This window comes from Tachypleus tridentatus, chromosome 13, assembly GCF_004210375.1.
Source record: "Tachypleus tridentatus isolate NWPU-2018 chromosome 13, ASM421037v1, whole genome shotgun sequence".
Taxonomy (NCBI): domain Eukaryota; kingdom Metazoa; phylum Arthropoda; class Merostomata; order Xiphosura; family Limulidae; genus Tachypleus; species Tachypleus tridentatus.
Genome location: NC_134837.1, coordinates 237188932 through 237207406, shown reverse-complemented (window position 1 = coordinate 237207406; position 18475 = coordinate 237188932). Strand labels below are relative to the sequence as shown.

The 18475-nt window shown below is 33.1% G+C and overlaps 1 protein-coding gene across 2 annotated transcripts in view; it reads left to right on the top strand.

The window, feature by feature from the left end:
* LOC143237055 (uncharacterized) overlaps nt 1-18475 on the top strand; it is a 42522-nt gene that overhangs the window by 3274 nt on the left and 20773 nt on the right. The window contains exons 1-2 of one of the 2 annotated variants that reach the window (XM_076475889.1): nt 7653-7725; nt 14753-15002. In XM_076475889.1, coding sequence (XP_076332004.1) covers nt 14948-15002 — 55 coding nt within the window. In that variant the 5' untranslated portion in view covers nt 7653-7725; nt 14753-14947. Of the gene's footprint in view, nt 1-7652; nt 7726-14752; nt 15003-18475 lie in introns of those variants that run through there. The other variant, XM_076475888.1, reaches the window with a different exon arrangement.

The following is an 18475-nucleotide window of genomic DNA, read 5'->3' as shown; positions in this document are numbered from 1 at the left end:
GTGGTAGCTAGGTAATTAAGAAGTCAGACTAGAATGTTAAGAAAACAGTTTTGGTGTGGGGGTGGGGAGTGGGAGGATAACTGGGGTACTTACTATTCATGCTCAAATTAATCGAAATCCAACAACAAAGTGAAACGAGTTCTTCTAAGGACTAATCAGTAAATACAGTTTTCTATAAAATTAATTTTATCTTCAATCAAGTGAGTAAAAATGTCTGTGTACTTGTGAAGATTTGAAAAATAAAACATTATCTTGCGAAATTAGAACGATTACCTTAATAAATTTACTGTTTGTTTATTTAGAACTTCAAGCAAAGCTGTCCATATAGTAGCAGTGAAAGACTAGAGGGAAGACAGTTAGTCATCACAACCCACCGCCATCTCTTGGGCTACTCTATTACCAACGAAAACTTGGATTGATTATCACGTATAATGCTCCATGGCTGAAAGGGCGAGCATGTTTGGTGGAAAAGGGATTATAGCTTATGATCGTCAGATTGCGAGTCAAACGATCTAAATAAATTTACTAATAATGGGTCCGGCATGGCCATGTGGTTAAGGCATTCGACTAGTAATCTGAGGGTCGCGGGTTCGAATCCACGTCACACCAAACATGCTCGCCTTTTCAGCAGTGGGGGTATTATAATGTGACAGGCAATGTCACTATTAGTTGGTGAATGAGTAGCCAAAGAGTTGGCAGGTGGATGGTGATGACTAGCTTTCTTTCCTCTAGTCTTACATGGCCAAACTAGGGAGGGTTAGCGCAGATAGTCCTCGTGTAACCTTGCCTCAAAAACAAACAAAGAAAACTTTGAGAATAAACTGGTATAAATGGACTATAGTAATTAGAAACAAAGTCTAAATACAGGACCACAACTAATCCTAAGGATTTTTTGAACTGAACAGTTATATTTTAACTTCATCATTTGTTAATATATGACGTCTTATTGCACCTCATATATACAGATCTAGTAATAAATGACCCAAAAATGAATTGTATAATCCTAAATATGTTTTTTGATATTTATCAGCTTGAACTTACTTACACAGGTGAATTTTCAACCGCACACATATTTGTACAGACTCACGATTTGTGATCAATTGCACACTAGGAAAACCTCTGTACAGGCCCAATGTAAACTGACTGGCCATCATATTAGGATTCATAGAAATATTTGTATGTATATTAACTTATGAATTAAAATAAAGAATAATGCATATAAATATATGCCAATCACACTCTTACCTGTTATATCCAGTACTCAGTGGCACAGCGGTATATCGTAGGCAGTGCATGGATAGCCCATTGTTTATCTTTGTGCTTAACTTCAAACAAAAAACATACATCCAGTACCAATGAGGCTTTTCACCCGACGCAAGGGATTACCAAGCATGCTGGTATAGACCCAGCATGGCCAGGTAGTTAAGGCACTCGACTCGTAATCCGAGGGTCGCGTGTTCGAATCTCCGTCACAACAAACATGCTCGCCCTTTCAGCCGTGAGGGCGTTATATTGTAATGATCAATCCCACTATTCCTTGGTAAAAGAGTAGCCCAGGAGTTGACGGTGGGAGGTGATGACTAGCTGCCTTCCCTCTAGTCTTATATTGCTAAATTAGGGACGGCAAGCGCAGATAGCCCTCGTGTAGATTTGCGCGAAATTCAAGAAAAACAAACAAACCTGCTGGTATACGAAAGACAAAATAGTGGTTGACAAGCTATTTAAATTATCAAACTGCATGAACAGTCATTGTTACGGTGTGAAATAGTTTTAGTTGGTAAGGTGTTACTGTTATTAAATTTATATTATTCGTTTACAGATACAACTTATGGTAAGGATGCCACTCTATTCATTTGCGTAACACACTGATCAAGTAGTTTGTCAAGTATTTGTTTCGTCGATAAAATAAAAACATCGAGAGAAAATAAGCACAGACACTTGTTTTTATTTATATCACTTAGATGTCTCAGAAGTTGGCGTACTGTTCTGCAGAATATATTGAAATGTGGATGCCTATTTAATTCATCTAGAAGAGCGTTTAACAATCAGGAGGTACTTGGCTACTGTTTTGTTGTCAATTCCACAATACACCAGTCCAGTCAAGTAAGCAAGGTCTCTGTTAAATAAGACGATAGCGTAACGATCTAAATCGCTCTTATTGTCTTGAATTGGTTATAAGAACATGGCAGTGATTTCTGTTATTTTCATTGCTATGAACTTAAATGCTGCAGCTATCACCTCAATCATTTGTGTTTCAGTTACAAAAAATACCCTTCGACGAATGATAAACAACAACAACAACAAATCGTGGCAGGTATTTAGTTTTTAAGGAAATATCTTACAATTCCCTAAACTGGGGTGCTCAGGGATAGTATTATCCTCCTTCGTTCCGCATGCGAAGAAGTTAAACTTTTGATAAGATCGGGGGAGTTAATGGTAATCTTAACGATTGTCGGTATTTGTTTACAAAGGAACCTGGCAGATTACTGGTGAATACAGAGACAGAGAGAAGACGAAGGTCAATGGCATTGGTGGTGAGGATGACATTGATGTAGATGACTTTGATGAGAATAAGCAAGTCGACATGATCGTACAAAATATGTCAAAATGGATGCCCTTTTAACAGGGTCACTTACTGGTTGGGATCAGAAAATTCAAGAGTGCCAGAAAATTAGATATAGAGGAAATGGAAGATCCCCGAGAAAACCTCTTCGAGTGTTTTTAGGTTTCTCTCGAGGCTAGGTATCCATTTTACGGGGATATTGTTTTTATGATGTATTTGTAGTGTGGAGGGTGGAAGTTAAAGGGTTTCTTTTTTCTACTTTATTGTAGTATTTAAAGACAATGAATGTTAGTTTTTCGTTTATTGTTTGAAAGTTACATTTTTTGTGTAAATAACTTGTTGGGGTAAATTTTGGGAGTCTGTGTTGAGAGCTCTGTTCCGTTGTAACTGTAAGTTGTTTTTGATTTTACTTGACATGTTGAAGGTGACTTGACACTCGTATTCTAGCAGGGGACGTATGTAGGCTGAATAGATTTTTATTAAAGTTTCCGGTTTGCAATCTTTGTTTCTTTCTGCAGTTAACTATAAATGTGGAATTCGTTTACTGATAGATTTGTGTGTGTGTGTGTGTGTGTGTGTTCAGTCCATATAAGGCGGATGTTGAAGGTTATACCTAGAACCTTGGCTGTGTGACATATCTTTATTTCGGGTATTGTTTAATTTGATTTTAAATTTTTTGACATTTCGAAATATTTGCTTTGGCTGTTTCTAAGTATAAGTTCTGTCATTTTGAGTGGGTTAAGAGTTACTCTTCAGTTATTACACCAACTGAAAATGGCGTTTAAGGATTTTTGAATTTTATCGGTAACTGTAAGGTGGTTTCGCAAGATACTCCAAACATTAATATGTTCAGCATATTATGAGAAGAATTTTTACATTAAGTTTGGAAAGGGGTTGTTGCTAACAAAGAGTATGTACAGGAATGGAATCTTAAGGACCTCTTGCTGTGATGTTAACTGGTTGAGAGATGGTGTTATTTACTTTGACAGATGCTGTTCGATCAGTAAGGAAGTTCGATGTCCATCTGAGGATTGCGTTAATTACATTCATTTTGTGTAATAAATATTTGAGGGCGTTGTGCCACACAAAATCGAGGGCATTCTTTACATAGAGGAATATGGCAATAGTGGCATGTTTGGTATTAAGTGTTCTGTGGATGGGTTCTGTTAGTCTGGTTAGGTGGTCTACTGTTTGTCTATCTTTACGGGAGGAGTTATGGATGTTTGGTGTTAGATTATTGTTTTTACAATAAAAAAATCTGTTTGATATAATACATTCAAGAAATCTACCCAGTCAACCAAGGAAACTGATCAGCCTGAAGCTGTTAGGATTGAAATTGTTGGTTTTTGATTTAGGAATGATTGTAATTATTGCTTTTTCCAGGAATCTTGGTAATATCCCGAAATAAGGGATAAGTTCATGATGTTGAGTAGATGTGTTAATAGATTTATTGATGCATTTTAAGTGTTATATTACAGACACCATCATGGCCAGGTGATGAGATTTTTAGTGATCTAATGTTTATTCTAAGTTCGCCAGCAGTAATGTTTTTTCCTTTGAAAATGTCGTGACTGTCGTGTGATGATTGTGTATCAATAGATGTTGGAAATTTTGGGAAAAATAGATCACGGTGTGGAATTATATGGTTATCAACTTTTTATTTAAGTTATTCACTAAACTGAGGAGAATCATGGTTGGAAAAATAGTTTTCGTAGTACTTAGCTAACAAGTCTGTTTAAAAAAATGATAAAAATACTGAAACAAAGAAACAAATTAGCCTCCAGAACAAAGGAGGTTAAAAATAGTCCTAGATCATGAAGTACCAATGTTTAATTTATCGCTCGTCAGAACGTGGATTTTATTACTCACATTAGATGTATATGTAAGTTTGTGGAATTTATTGTGTTGATCTTTAATAACATGAAATTAAAATGCAAAACGTAAATCTAACTGCGTTACAAACACTACCTTATTGAAGCACATTCATAAACAATAACCTTCAAAGTGGAATTCAAGGATATGATACATAGTCTTACACAGTTTCTTTAAGGAATAAGATCATAGAGACTTGCTTAGGGAAGAAAAATCCTTCAACTACCTTTGATATCCATAGCAGTCGCCTGAGGACTGGGGTAGCAAAAATATGTGATCCACTTTTATATATAATCCCAGAGATAATACAATACTTCGTGAAATATAAAATCCATGATTTTTTTATGATGCAAAAACATGGCTGAGTCATTTTTTTTTGTCAAGTCTTTGCTGATACAAGACAGTTTTCTGTTGAGAAGAAATTTAATTTATCAGCCTCTGAGCTTCACCTAGCAGTGGGTATTTAAAACCTAAAGGTTGACATATCCCGCAAAGAATGCTGTTTCACAATTTCCATCAACGTGCAATCAGGAAACATGATAGAATTCATTCGTTATTAGACATCACTGAACTGAATTTAAACTTGTAACTGTTAGGTGCTAGTAACAGTAATATTTGTTAGGTACTCAACCTCTAGGATTTCCAATGATAACACGTGGCTATATGGAAGAATCACCAACAAATTATATAACTGAATTCAAACTTTCTAAGTTCTAGGTGCTTTGAAGCTCCCACACACAGACACACACACAGCAATGTTTGATAATTTTGTAAAGTATAAAGCAATATAAAAAGGTATCTGCACCATTCTCTCCACGAGATACAATCCTGATTATTTTGTTTTTTTTTGTATGAGTGTTACAAGCCCTTGAGTTTACCGCTGAGTCACCAGGCGTTACAGTGAGTTTCATTGATGTGTTTGATATAAGTGCAACATTGTTAGGCGAAGAATATCAATGAATAAATCCAAGGCTATTACAATACTAGTCTCACCCTATTGTAATCACTTCACATCTCCACTTATTGTTTATTAACAATTAGCATGGTCACTGATATTTGCTAGAGTGTGGAATGTTGAGGGAAGTTTAAAACAGATTGATCCCTAACGTAGTTTTTGGGACAATCAGTGCTCTGTTGAACCTTCAAAGTGATTCCTTGTCCAATAATAATAAGAGAAAACTGATGGTATTAGTTCAAGAAAACTATCAGTCTGTCCTTCCATTTAAATGGAAGAGACATGGCGCATTATTAGTGGAACTAGGTCATTGGGTATAGAATTGTTCTAGAAATAAATAACAGATTATAAAGAAGTTTGATGAAACAAACCTCAGGTCCGAAATATCCATAAGCACAATTTAAACACTAAAGGTTACGACACATTTATGTGACAGATACATATAACGAGCGTTGTTTCAGAAAAGCCAAACAGGTACAAGATAGTAAAATTGAAAGATGCAGTCTAAAATCACTTACTAACCTGTTATATAACGTATCTTATAAAGTTATCTAACTACAAATTTTTGCTTTTATTTTCAAAATGAACGCAATGTATCTTCGTGCTCTTACGTTAGAGACACACAAATGTAACTTGTATTCATCTTTGGAATGTAAATGACTAACTAGCAAACTCAAGGAAGTTACTACTGCTCAGTATGATATATAAATAATATATGCACTTCATTTTCTTAGAAAGTATTTATTCAATTCTCAAAACACTTTGAAATATCACCAGTGGCACAACGGTATGTATGCGGACTTAAAATGCCAGCAACTGGGTTTCGATCGATACTTGAGGTGAGCAGAGCACATTTTTCCTATAGTGTAGCTTTGTGCGTAACTTTAAACAAACGAAACATCCAAAAATATTAATCCTTGATGACGATAAAACCCACTTGTAGAGAAAATTATATATTTGAAAACGGCTGGTATGAATAGAAAAAACACTAGTAGAGGAGCGAACAACGTTTCGACCTTCTTTGGTCATCGTCAGGTTCACAAAGATAAAAAGGGTTACTGACCGGTAGCTGACTACATGTTTGAAGGCGGTTATGCAATTGAGTGTAGGAATGTAGAGGGTGTGCTTAGATGTTGGATATATTTATTAACATAGGTATAAAGGTGACCGAAAAAGGTGGAAACGTTGTTCGCTCCTCTACTAGTGCTTTCTCTACCCATACCAACTGTTTTAAATATACAACCCAGGAATATTAGTTAACTTTGTTTCACAATTTCAATGACTCAGGTAACCTGCCCCTGGATTAACAAACATTTTGGTACTCCTCAAGTTCTTTCTTTTTTTTTTTTTAAGACACAGGCACGCAAATAGTTTTAGTCTTGGTGTCAAATATTTTTCATCTAGTATTTTTTAAGCTGGTATTTCCAGTTTTTACTTTCATTGCCTTAAGTTGTAGACTCGTGATTGTTACCGTTTCTGTTCCTTATCCATTTAATCTCTATATTTTCATTTTTATTTGGCTTTCACTCAAACATTTAATGTAACACTCCTGAGTGTATATTATATGTGCTATGATAAAAATGAATTTAATTTATCAGTTTTTAAATCTTGTAATTTATCACTAAAGTTCGATTTAAATTAATTTTTGAAAAATTGTGATGTTTTTTATTGTGATCACAAAGAATGCAACACATAAACTTTTAGCTAAATTTCAAACATTACATTTTTTAAAGCATGTACAAGAACAGCATCCTTCTAGTAAAGGATGTCAAGAATTTGCATTTTAAGTAAATTGTTTATGAAAATAGGTTAGATTGACGTTGTCAGGAAAACAAAATTATGCAAGGTATCTTATAGTTATAGCAATTTTCTTGTTTGTTTGTTGGCAGTTAAGCACAAAGCTACACAAAGGGTTATCTGTGTTCTGCCCACTACAGGTATTGAAACACGGTTTCTAACGTTGTAAGTCAGCAGACATGTCGCTGTGCCACTAGGAGGCGTAATTTTCTAGAGCAGATATAAACACATTATCCTCATTAATGTCTATCTGCTTTCTGTACAAACATATAACAAGTTCATTATTAATACTTTTTCCCCCGCTGGTACAACGGTAAATATACGCGTTTACAACGCTAAAATCGGGGGTTCGATTCCCTTCGGTGGACTTAGCAGATAACCTGATGTGGCTTTGCTATAAGAAACACACACACACCTACATCAATATTTCCAGAGATTATTAAGCCTTGTGTTGCATCCAGAAGGTAGGGGGAAAATGTGAAGCTGCGGGAGATGTTAAGTTCACATTCCACAAAATGAAGGATATTACACTATGGGGGTGAGGTTGATATTTTGTGTACTTAATTATATTGAAAAAAAAATTATTTCTTCCCTTACAAGTTTCATACTTAAATGCTTTTGATGAACTAAAGATAGGCCTAACTATACAATTAACGCTAAATAGTCACTTAAGGCCAAGTTAAAAAAAAAAAGTTTAGCGTTCCCGCTTACTACTTTTATTTCTTTTTTTACAGTTGCCTCTGTCCCAATTTCTTTTTTTGGCGGTTTTGTTCCTGTTTTGTTTTTTGAATTATCGTTTTTCGATTATATAGTATGTTCCAAGTATTGTTTCGTCGCCAAATATGTATACTACGAGTGTTTACAGTAGGCTAGTAAGAGAGCAATGTATGACCTGCGATCGCTCTCTTTCCAGCACACATGTACTGCATGTACAAACATGTACTATATCGTGTACAAATGTGTGCGTGCGAGCATGCAAGATCTATCATAATAAGATTTAGGTAACTCCATCAACATGATTTTTGCCTGCCTCACGATAAGAACAATAAAGAAAATCTTAAAACCTTAGTATGCTAGAACTATACCCGACGGACGTCACTCAATCAAATGTGTTTTTGTTAATTATGCGAGTGAGGAATTTGATGGAAGAGACTTGATTGGCTGTAACCAGGCTCTGCAGTTAAAGTGGGTGAGATACCATAGTAGGTAATTACGTCAGGCTTAACTGTTAGTAATAACGTTAAGCAAGTACCAGTACGTACTGCTATAGCTGGTGAATAAATCACATACAGACGTGATGGGTACGTGACCCACGTAGTTATCGTTTATAGTTTTGTTTTGGAGTGAAGACACTTTTGGATGATGGTGACGGCTACATGATCCACTATATTATAGGCTACATGATGAAAGACATTCCTATAAGATACTATAGTCAAGGCTAATGTGACGGATTTACTATTATATATGTATTGTAATATAAATATTAAACTTAGATTTATATCTAGAAATGTACATAAATAAGACAGTTAAATTAGTATTACAAAATTCCCGCCTCATTACTAAATTTGTAGAAGATTCTTGAATCTAAGAATCAACAACATATGTATATGCGTAAATGCTAGTGTATTGTCTATATTGTTGAGTAGACCGAAATTACTAGGAACTCTCCTTTCTCTCTTATAAATATAATCAAAGCGTTGCACCAAGTGACAGTATATATTTGCTATAGTTGGTATACTATAAGTTTCGGAAACTATAACTTTGATTAACGCCTAGTAATCGGGATCTTCAGATATATTGACCAAGAAAGTTTATAGATTTCGAACATTACAAACCATTTAAATTCAGTGGATTCACATCGGACATTAATATTTTTACGAAAACATTATCTAACTTCACCCATAGTAAAATTTGACGTGTGACTGACGAGAAAAAGAAGACAGAGCTAGCTAGTTCCCATTAAGTGAATTGTACCTATATTAATACCAAACAATCACGACAGCAAAGAAAGGTTTGAGGGATCCTGGATGGACAAATAAGTTAGCTGCTCTATCCTATATTTCAATGGGTGACATTACTGTGATCATTTATAGGCATTCAAAATCGTCTACAAAACATTTTACTAAAGGATACAATTTATTACAGGGTCATGGGTACATTATACTGGAGATAAACCCATCTCTCGCATTTGGTGTCAGAGAGATAAGCCTAAAACTGCATTTCTAGAAAGTCTTACATACCTTATCGTTCCTGTAAGTTTTATTTCGATAATGAATATTATTTATTTAACACTGTGACAAATACTCACAAAGAAAGTCGACTGTTTTTAGTAATTTAAGCATACAGTTATAGGTCCCGGGGGGGGATAACTGTACTCATTTTAGGCCTATACATTGAAAGGGGATGGGAGAGAAACTGTATTAACTGGCTAATTTGGGGTTTATTTATTATAATATCAGATATTGAAATTTAGATATTATATAGATTAGCTAGGACTATTGAATACAAAGGCCTGTTTAACCCTTTTGTTTTCTATATATATGTTTAAATTTTCATATAGCCTAAGAAATATGTTGCATAGGTTGAAGCCACATTGTTTTTACCGTTATTAATAGTATTAGGTAGGCGTAATTTTACATCATTCACTGAAAACAAAAGTCTTTCATCTCTTTGGATTTTTATAAGCCATTGTTTCTTTCTGTTACTATTTGTAGGAAAGCAGTGATTTCAAACGAAAAAAGGTTGAAACTTTGTAGAATGGACGGCAACTGCCTGTTGTGGAGACACAAGCGTAGAGAACGACGTTTCGAACGTCTTTCGTCTTCAAGGCGGACTTTCGAAACGTCGTCTTCTGCACTTGTGTCTCCACAACAGGCAGTTGCTGTCCATTCTACAAAGTTTCATCATGAATACTCTGCCTAAACAATCTATCAATGAATGCGAAAAAAAGTTTGTTGTATTGTACATTATTACTGCATGTCAGAACACAACAGTGATGCGAAACTATAGTTTTCAGTGTGTATTAAGGAGGTTGTTCTCGGTTTAGGATGGTAGGTGCGTGAAATCGGTCTGTATTCTATACAGTATCATTATTATTTTATTAAATGCTTGAAAACTAGATATTTGATGCCTGTATACTTTTATATAATCTTAGACATATAAGTTTACATTTTTTACGTTTTCTAGACACTTCAGTTTCTTAACATACTGGCAACTTGCGACAGAAGTAACTTTTTAACACATTTACTTAAAATACACGTAACCAGTTGAAATATGATAAATTATTTTCTCAGTATTTAAAAGTGTGTGGATTAGTGGCTAAGGAGTCTGTGTTTTTTCTTATAGCAAAGCCACGTCAGGCTATCTGCTGAGCCCACCGAGGGGAATCGAACCCCTAATTTTAGCGTTTTAAATCCGTAGACTTACCGCTGTACTAACGGGGGACACTAAGGAGTCAGTCTTTGGATTGTACGCTGCAAGGTTTAAGACACAATAAACATATGAAAATTCTACGCTTTTTCAACTGGAGATGATTTCTATATATATATTTTTTCAAGCTCTTTTTGGATTAACTTGCTTGTGAGTCTATGACTTTATTGGCTGTAGGGTTCTTCATGATTCACACTAAAACTAAATAGAGACATAGCATGAATACTGCGGTTAATCGTATTTATTACAGAAGGGTTTGACTGATTGGAATTCAGCAGAAAGATATATAATGGACTAACTGTACTCTGCCCACTACGAGTATCGAAACCCGGTTTCTGGTGGTGTGAGTCCGCATACGTACCACTAGGTGGCTTACAACAGGGTCGCTATTGAATTTGACAGAGCAAGCAACTGATTTTACTTTAAAAATGTTTCGGTCAGTTCTTTATACTTTGGGTTCTTAAACCCAGATTAAAAAGCATAAAATTACTCAATCGGGTGCAATATAAGGAGTTATTGGAGGTAAACTATATATGCTTTTTAAAAAATATCTAGAGTTATATTTTGAAGTATGAGATCATTTTTTAGCTTTTAAAATATACATAACAGAATTAAACTGTTATATTAGGGTAAATACCCACCAGAAGACAGAAGCTCACAAGCCTACTGTCGTACTCCTTTACCTTCATGTGACCTATTTGTGAAAAACAAAGTGACGTTGTTTTGGTATCAAATGTATAAAAGTTCTCAGTATACTGTAAAATACGTAATTTATTTTAATAGATTGGCTAATTTATTTTGAATTTATAAAATACATTAATGAATATTCTATTGTTAACTTTTTAATGACTTTAGAATGTATATAGTCATCAGGGCCTGCACTGATTAGAATATGCTTAAAATAAGTGTCATAAAACCACTTGAATATTTAGTGGATTTTTTTATTATTCATTCGAGGAATTCTTATGAAACTTTTGAGATGTTAAGGCTTAGCGTATAATAAATTAGCTGTAATAGAACTGGAGAAAAACTTGTCTTAAAATGGTGAAACTTTCTACTTAGATGTTTGATAGCAGCTGTGATATTTTAAATGTTGTTCACAATTATGTTATCTAGAAAAGTTAACTCATTTTAAAAGTTTTTGAGAGTGAAAGCAGTTTCTTAGGTTTAAATTATTGTTCTTCTTTATATTACTAAAGTTATTTCTCATGATTTGTTCGTTTTTAAGCACAAAGCTACAGTGTGGGATATTTGTGTTCTGCTGAACGTGGGTGCCGAAAATATATTTTAGAAGCCTTTACGTTTATTCACCGTAAAGCTATCTGTTTGTTATTAATACAAAGCTGCAAGGGAATACTGTTTTAATCTTACTTAATTGTATTTTAAGTTTCATATTATTCATAAGTAGTAAGTTAGTGTTTTATTCTTTTAAATAAATTGTTAAAATGTAAGTTATACAAAAATAAAACAAAGCTGAATCAACTTATTCCATAGATAATTATTTGCGCCCCGTCGCACAATAGCATGTCTGCAGACATACAATTATTTTACCTGGTTTCGATATCTGTGGTGGGCAGGGCATAGACAGCCCATTGTGCAACCTTGCGGTTAAGAAAGCAAAACACCTTAATGGCTATCTCCAGGTAGCTCAGCGGTAAGTTTGAGGGCTTATAACGTAATAATTCGAGGTTCGATCTTCGAGGCAGACACAGTGCAGCTTGTTCATTCTCGAGCTTTGTAAAAAAGTACAACAAAATCTTAACGATATACAACAACACTGCAGAATCAGAGAATCACATATATAAGGTTGATACTTGATTTTAACAAGAGCCACAAATGGTTTTGTACATTAATTTAGACGAATAGTTATAGTTGTTATCTTTATTCTACTTTAATGAGTTAAACTTGCTCGAATATTTTACTATTTTTTGTTATTGAAAGTATACTGTTATACATGTATTCTACTTTGTGTTTCATTCAAAATGTGTGCCTTATAAGAACATGAGAACAATTTAACTAATTTAATATAGAAAATGTCATATGAATTTCTTTTAGGCCTAATTATTTATTCCTTTTTGCATATATTTTCAATTATTCGTACCAAATGTTCAGTTTCATAAGTGTTTATTCAATACATTGATTACGATACATATAAATGTATTTACGAAATTAACCTATTTCTTACTGTTTATATCCTCCTTTGAGCAAGCATGTTTTTTTTTGTTTGATGTTATTTTTTTTACCCAATATCATATACATAAAACAGATTCATAGCTACCGGTATGTCCTCATGTAGGACATCGAAGTTTATGACATTTTTTTCCCCATTCAACTTAGTTTTCTATAAGTTTTATGCACAAAAATAAAAGTAGACTAAATTACTTTCTGTAAAGTAATCACAACATTTCTAAATGTGTTTTGCTTAAATTATTGTTGTTGTTGTTTTTAATTTCGCACAAAGCTACTCGAGGGCTATCTGTGCTAGCTGTCCCTAATTTAGCAGTGTAAAACTAGAGGGAAGGCAGCTAGTCATCACCACCCACCGCCAAGCTTAAATTATAAAAAAATGAGTTGATTGGCATCTTGATAAGTATAACTTTTTGATATTTTCTTCGAATCATACATTTAAAACATTAAAAGATCCATATAAAAAAAATACGCAATGAAACGATTTTTATCGATACTTAAAATTATATCAGTAAAAATCTGAAAACGTTGGATATAAGCGGCTGCTAGCCTAAACGCTGGATGTTCCTACATTGGAACATCAGCAGTTGAAAAAAATTCTGGAATTGATAATTACGGTACCGATCTGTTAATTAAACCTTTGGAACATTCGTAATATGAATGTTAATATCTGAAACCATTAGGAATTGTGGGAAAAAATTATTTATTTATTTATTGTTAAACTTTTTTTTTGATAGAACTTTCTGCACTTAAACCATTTCCATAACGCGAAATGTTCTAGAAACAAGAAATAACTTTATGATTAAAACTTACTATAAGTAAAATGTAAACGTATAATTTCATATTACACGATGTTGCCATGTGGACAGCGGTAAGTTTACAGATTTATAACGCTAAAATCAGGAGTTCGATTCCACTCTGTAGCCATAGCAGATAGTTCGATGTGGCTTTGCTATAAGAAAAACACATACACACTTACAATATAATATTTTTCTTTCTACCTGAAAGTACGCTTCGTGTTTTGCAGAAAGAAAACAACATGTTAACATTTCGTTGACTTAGATGGTGTAAAAAATAAAAAAGCGGAAGTAATTTTTTTTGTTTATTTAGTTAGAAAAACCATGTAGTAGTTCAAACATTCGCTAACCCCATTTTCTTCCAAATGGAGAAAGGATTGCAGGTCATGAATGCTGAATAACTAGTTTGATAACTATAAAAAATGTTCTTGTAACCGGTTTAGAGTTGAGTACTTTTACTATAAGAGGCACTACATACATATAGATATATATATTGAGAGAGAAGAATGAGTAAGTTATTCAACGTATAAAAGATAATTTTCCTCTGAACTTTTACAAAAAGATTACATTCTTTAAATGAAAATAAATTTTTATAAAGTACACAGATTGATTCGGTATTTTTTATTTAAAAAATTTAAATTTACTTGTTAATAGTGTTATTTTAGCGGGCCTCAGTGGTACAACAGTATTTCTGCTGACTTACAGTATTGGAAACCGGGTTTAGATACCCGTGGTGGTCAGAGAACAGATGTCCTAGTGTTTAGCTTTGTGCTTAATATCAAACAACGATCAGTTATTTTAGCACAATTCACTACACGCGCTCTGTTCACCACGTGGAATCCAACGCAGGGCATTAGCGTTGTAAGTCCGTTAACTTACCGCTGAACGCTGACATTTAACCTTTGAACTAGAACACAACCCGAGCATCCATGTTTTTGATATTTAGTTCTTCAGTTCATTGATAAGGTCTGGACAAGTCTAAACATGTACCACGTAGCTGAAACAAATATCTGTTCCATTAAACTTGCTACTAGACCATAAAGAACCCAAGAATTATTTTACAACAATCTACTTCCCCCACCCCACCAAAGAAATAGTTCTTGATTATAAAACGGCAGCTAAATAGTTTATAATAACTATTTTTTTTTATAGAGTAGAAATATATACAGATGGTAAAGGTTGTTTGGCCCACAGCGAAAGAAAACTAGGTCAGTCGATAAACACCTTACGTAGGGCGAGCTTGCCTGGTTTTAACTGGAAGTCCAAGACGCCGAATCGTCATACAGGTTTGTAGAGAACTGAGTTCAACAGTCTCTTTTACCTGAAGAACTCTGAGCAGTGTAAACCATGTTCGTCGATTATATGTATGTTCGGCTTCTCCTCGTAACGCTTCTGTATACAGGTAAGATTAAAATCATCAAACTGTTCTTTGGAACTAAGGAAACAAATTATACATAAGCTGAATACTCTATAAAACATATATATTATTTCTACAACTTTTCTAAAATTGCAGTCTCGACAAAAAACAACAACAATAATAAAAACTAAGATTCCGCTACTTCAAACAGTTCTGAGAAATAATATAAATGTGGTCGTGTTGATTCTTAGTATTGCAGGAATTTGTTTAATGTAGGTTTCTAGCTATAGGTGTTCTTAACAAGATCGTTTCTTTTAAACTAAAAAGAAGTTAGTGCTTAAAGAAATGTATCTGTATTAAGTTATTAAATATGGTGGATTATTAAGTTATTTTATTTTCTACGATTTTATATACAGTGTGGATATGGGTTATCCTTAATAGAAAGAATGTTACTATAAAAAGAATACATTTTGCAGAAAATTCAATTTCATAGCAGCTAGAAATTATATTTTGTTCACATACGTATGTGAAACATGTCTATTTTTTATTTTAAACTTAAAGCGAATGTTTCTCTTTATAGAAAGAACAATTAATAATTTATATTAAAATAAATAATTTTACCGAAGAAAATTTGCTTGTTAATATAACACTGTATATATATATATATAAATATATATTTCACAGTTTTCATCGTAACAATGTTGCATTTGAATAGTAAAATTAGTAAAGCTACTGTGGTTAAATATTTATACACAAAACACTTGTATATATCATGAATTTTGTGTTTATATACTGCATTCAAAATTACTAAAGCTAGTGTCCTAAAATGTAGTGTTATATTTACGAGCACTACACGAATAGGGTCATTTAGTATATAATGTTTTAGTTTTTGTCTAGTTTGGTTATTAAACAACGTATTGTCCAACTCAATACTACAATGTTTCAAAATTACGATTTGAAACTAAATACATATTTTTTGAAATTTGTAGGCCCAAACACATGGATATAGCAACTTCCTTATATTTCATACAATGCTACTGCCCTCTGCTAAACTTATTATAATAGACGCAGCGGTATGTCAGTATCTATGAAAGTGACTAAAACTCCTGCGCCATCTATTGAATACATCACAAACAATAATCCATAATAAAGTTTCCACTTTAGGTATTCAAAACTTAGATAATCAGAAAAATAACTATAATATGTGCAGCAACTATGTCTTTATAACAGAACATAATTTTAAATAATAGTACTATCTTCACAACAAGAACACGACTTTCATTAAAACTGTACGTGAGGGTTTGATTATATCTTTATTTATGTAGTTTTTTGTGCAGCACTGAAAAATTGGAGTTCTTAAAACTGTAATTTTCAATAAACGGCACCAGTGTTAATATGTAAAAAAATTACAGTTTATATCAGTTGAATTAATTAAAATTTGGAGATATTTTCATTGAATCATTTTGATGCAATGAGCTGTGTTTAATTAAAGAGCACAACCCAAACACTTTTCCCGCGCAATGAATACTTCCCACAAAAAAATCTTGTCCACTTCTACATTTTTTCAATGAAGTAGTTACTTGTAAAAACAGCTGCTCATAAGGCAGTGTTTTTGCAAGTACAAATAACTTCGTTAACTAGTCATTACGAATCATTACAATTAAACTATAGTTTATTTCTCAAAAATATGGCTACTATAAATAGGAACTCTGAGTACTGTAAGTAATATTATTCAAAATTCCTCCTGTCAACCATTATTAGACAATTAAAGAAAAATGTGTAATGTGTTATTATCGTCTTTTAATGAAAAGTTCTGTCACACAGCTATCAATTTTGTCTCTCAAACCATTACATGCGGGTTCACAAGGTCAGGAAGCGATGCTTTTAGCTCAGAAGAGCTCATTGTATCGATATATATTTGGAGAGTAACTGTGATAAACAGATACTTTGTGAAATATACTGATATATCAAACAGTATTGTTTCAGCAACTTTCGCCAATGCTGCTGAACAGTGTTAGTCTGGTCAAAACGTCATTTCTTTTCTAAAGACTTTCTGGACGTTGGGTTCACGTGATTTTATTGCCTTTTCTAAATTCGCTATCATAAACTTTATAACTATATATTAGACATAAAGCAAAATAGGACCAAACCTGTCTCATATAGAATGAAGAATTACAATAATTCTGTGAAACTACGAAATAATCTCCATAATGTCCACTTTGGTATTTAACAAATAATGACCAAGTTACATTACTTTGAGGTATTTTCAAGGTTTTTTTTAGTGGTTATAATAAATTTATTTTGAAAAACAAAGATGAAAAACATTTCACTTAAAGTGTTTATTTATAACGTTATCATAAAAAAACGTCCTAGGCCTTTAATTGTTTAAGCCAGTCTTAAATCCAAGAGATAAATATTAATTGCTATTGAGTTTATTCTTTGAATTTTCAAAATGGTTGAAGATGAATGTTAGCAAATAAGTTAATGATTACGAACTATATTGTTACAGGCACGTAGTATTTCCCGCTTTTCGGTTAAGATCAAAGAGTATAATTAAAAGTTAACTAAACTGAAATGTTTTTCTCTTTAAAAGGTACATCATTTTAAAGTTCTAAACTTATTCTTTGCATTCATGAAATTTCAGAGAAATTGTGCCAAACTAGGCGTGTTTATATATATATATATGTGTGTGTGTGTGTGTGTGCCACAAGATAATTGTTGTTAAGAGGTTGGCAAATAACTGGTGAGTTTTAAAATTTATTTTGTGAATGAAGTAACTAGTTTTTGATGGGATCATATTCCAGTTGCAACACATTCTTTTTTAAATTCCCGGTATATTAAAAACAGGTATATTAAGACAGGTTTTGTACAAGGTCGTAATTGGTTATCTGTTTGGACCAGACAATTGGAACCAGTATCCTACATCTGAAGGTGACCTCCAAGCGGTGATGTGATGAAATAAATTGTGTTTGAATATGTGAGATATATTTAATATGGCTAATTACAAATTTTCTCTTTAGAATAACTTGAAAATCTTTTGTACATTGATTTAGTTCATTGCAGAGACGTATAACAAATATATCTTATTTTAATTAATGCAATGTATTAAACATAGAAGAAAAACGAGTAACTTGTAGACGAAACTATGGGTATATAAAACAAACGTTCATTCAGCCATTCTACTGGTTGTTTAGCACTGAAAAATAACAATGATTTCTAATTACATATTAATAAAACTCATGTCGTAGTTTGTTAGGTAATATATTTATAGATCATACGGAGCATAAAGTTGAAACTTACACATGCTAGTTATAACTATATAACACGACAAGAACTGTATAAAAGTAAATATTTCTGTCTTAGAAAATTATTATATGTTCCGGAAAGTTTAGAATTCACGTTTTTGCTAAAATGCTTTGCAACTAATAATTAATTAGTATGAAACTTAAAAAAAATCTACAAATGTTTATCATTTGGAGTGTTTTGCTACAGTTTTTAATAATAAATCGCATTTTTGC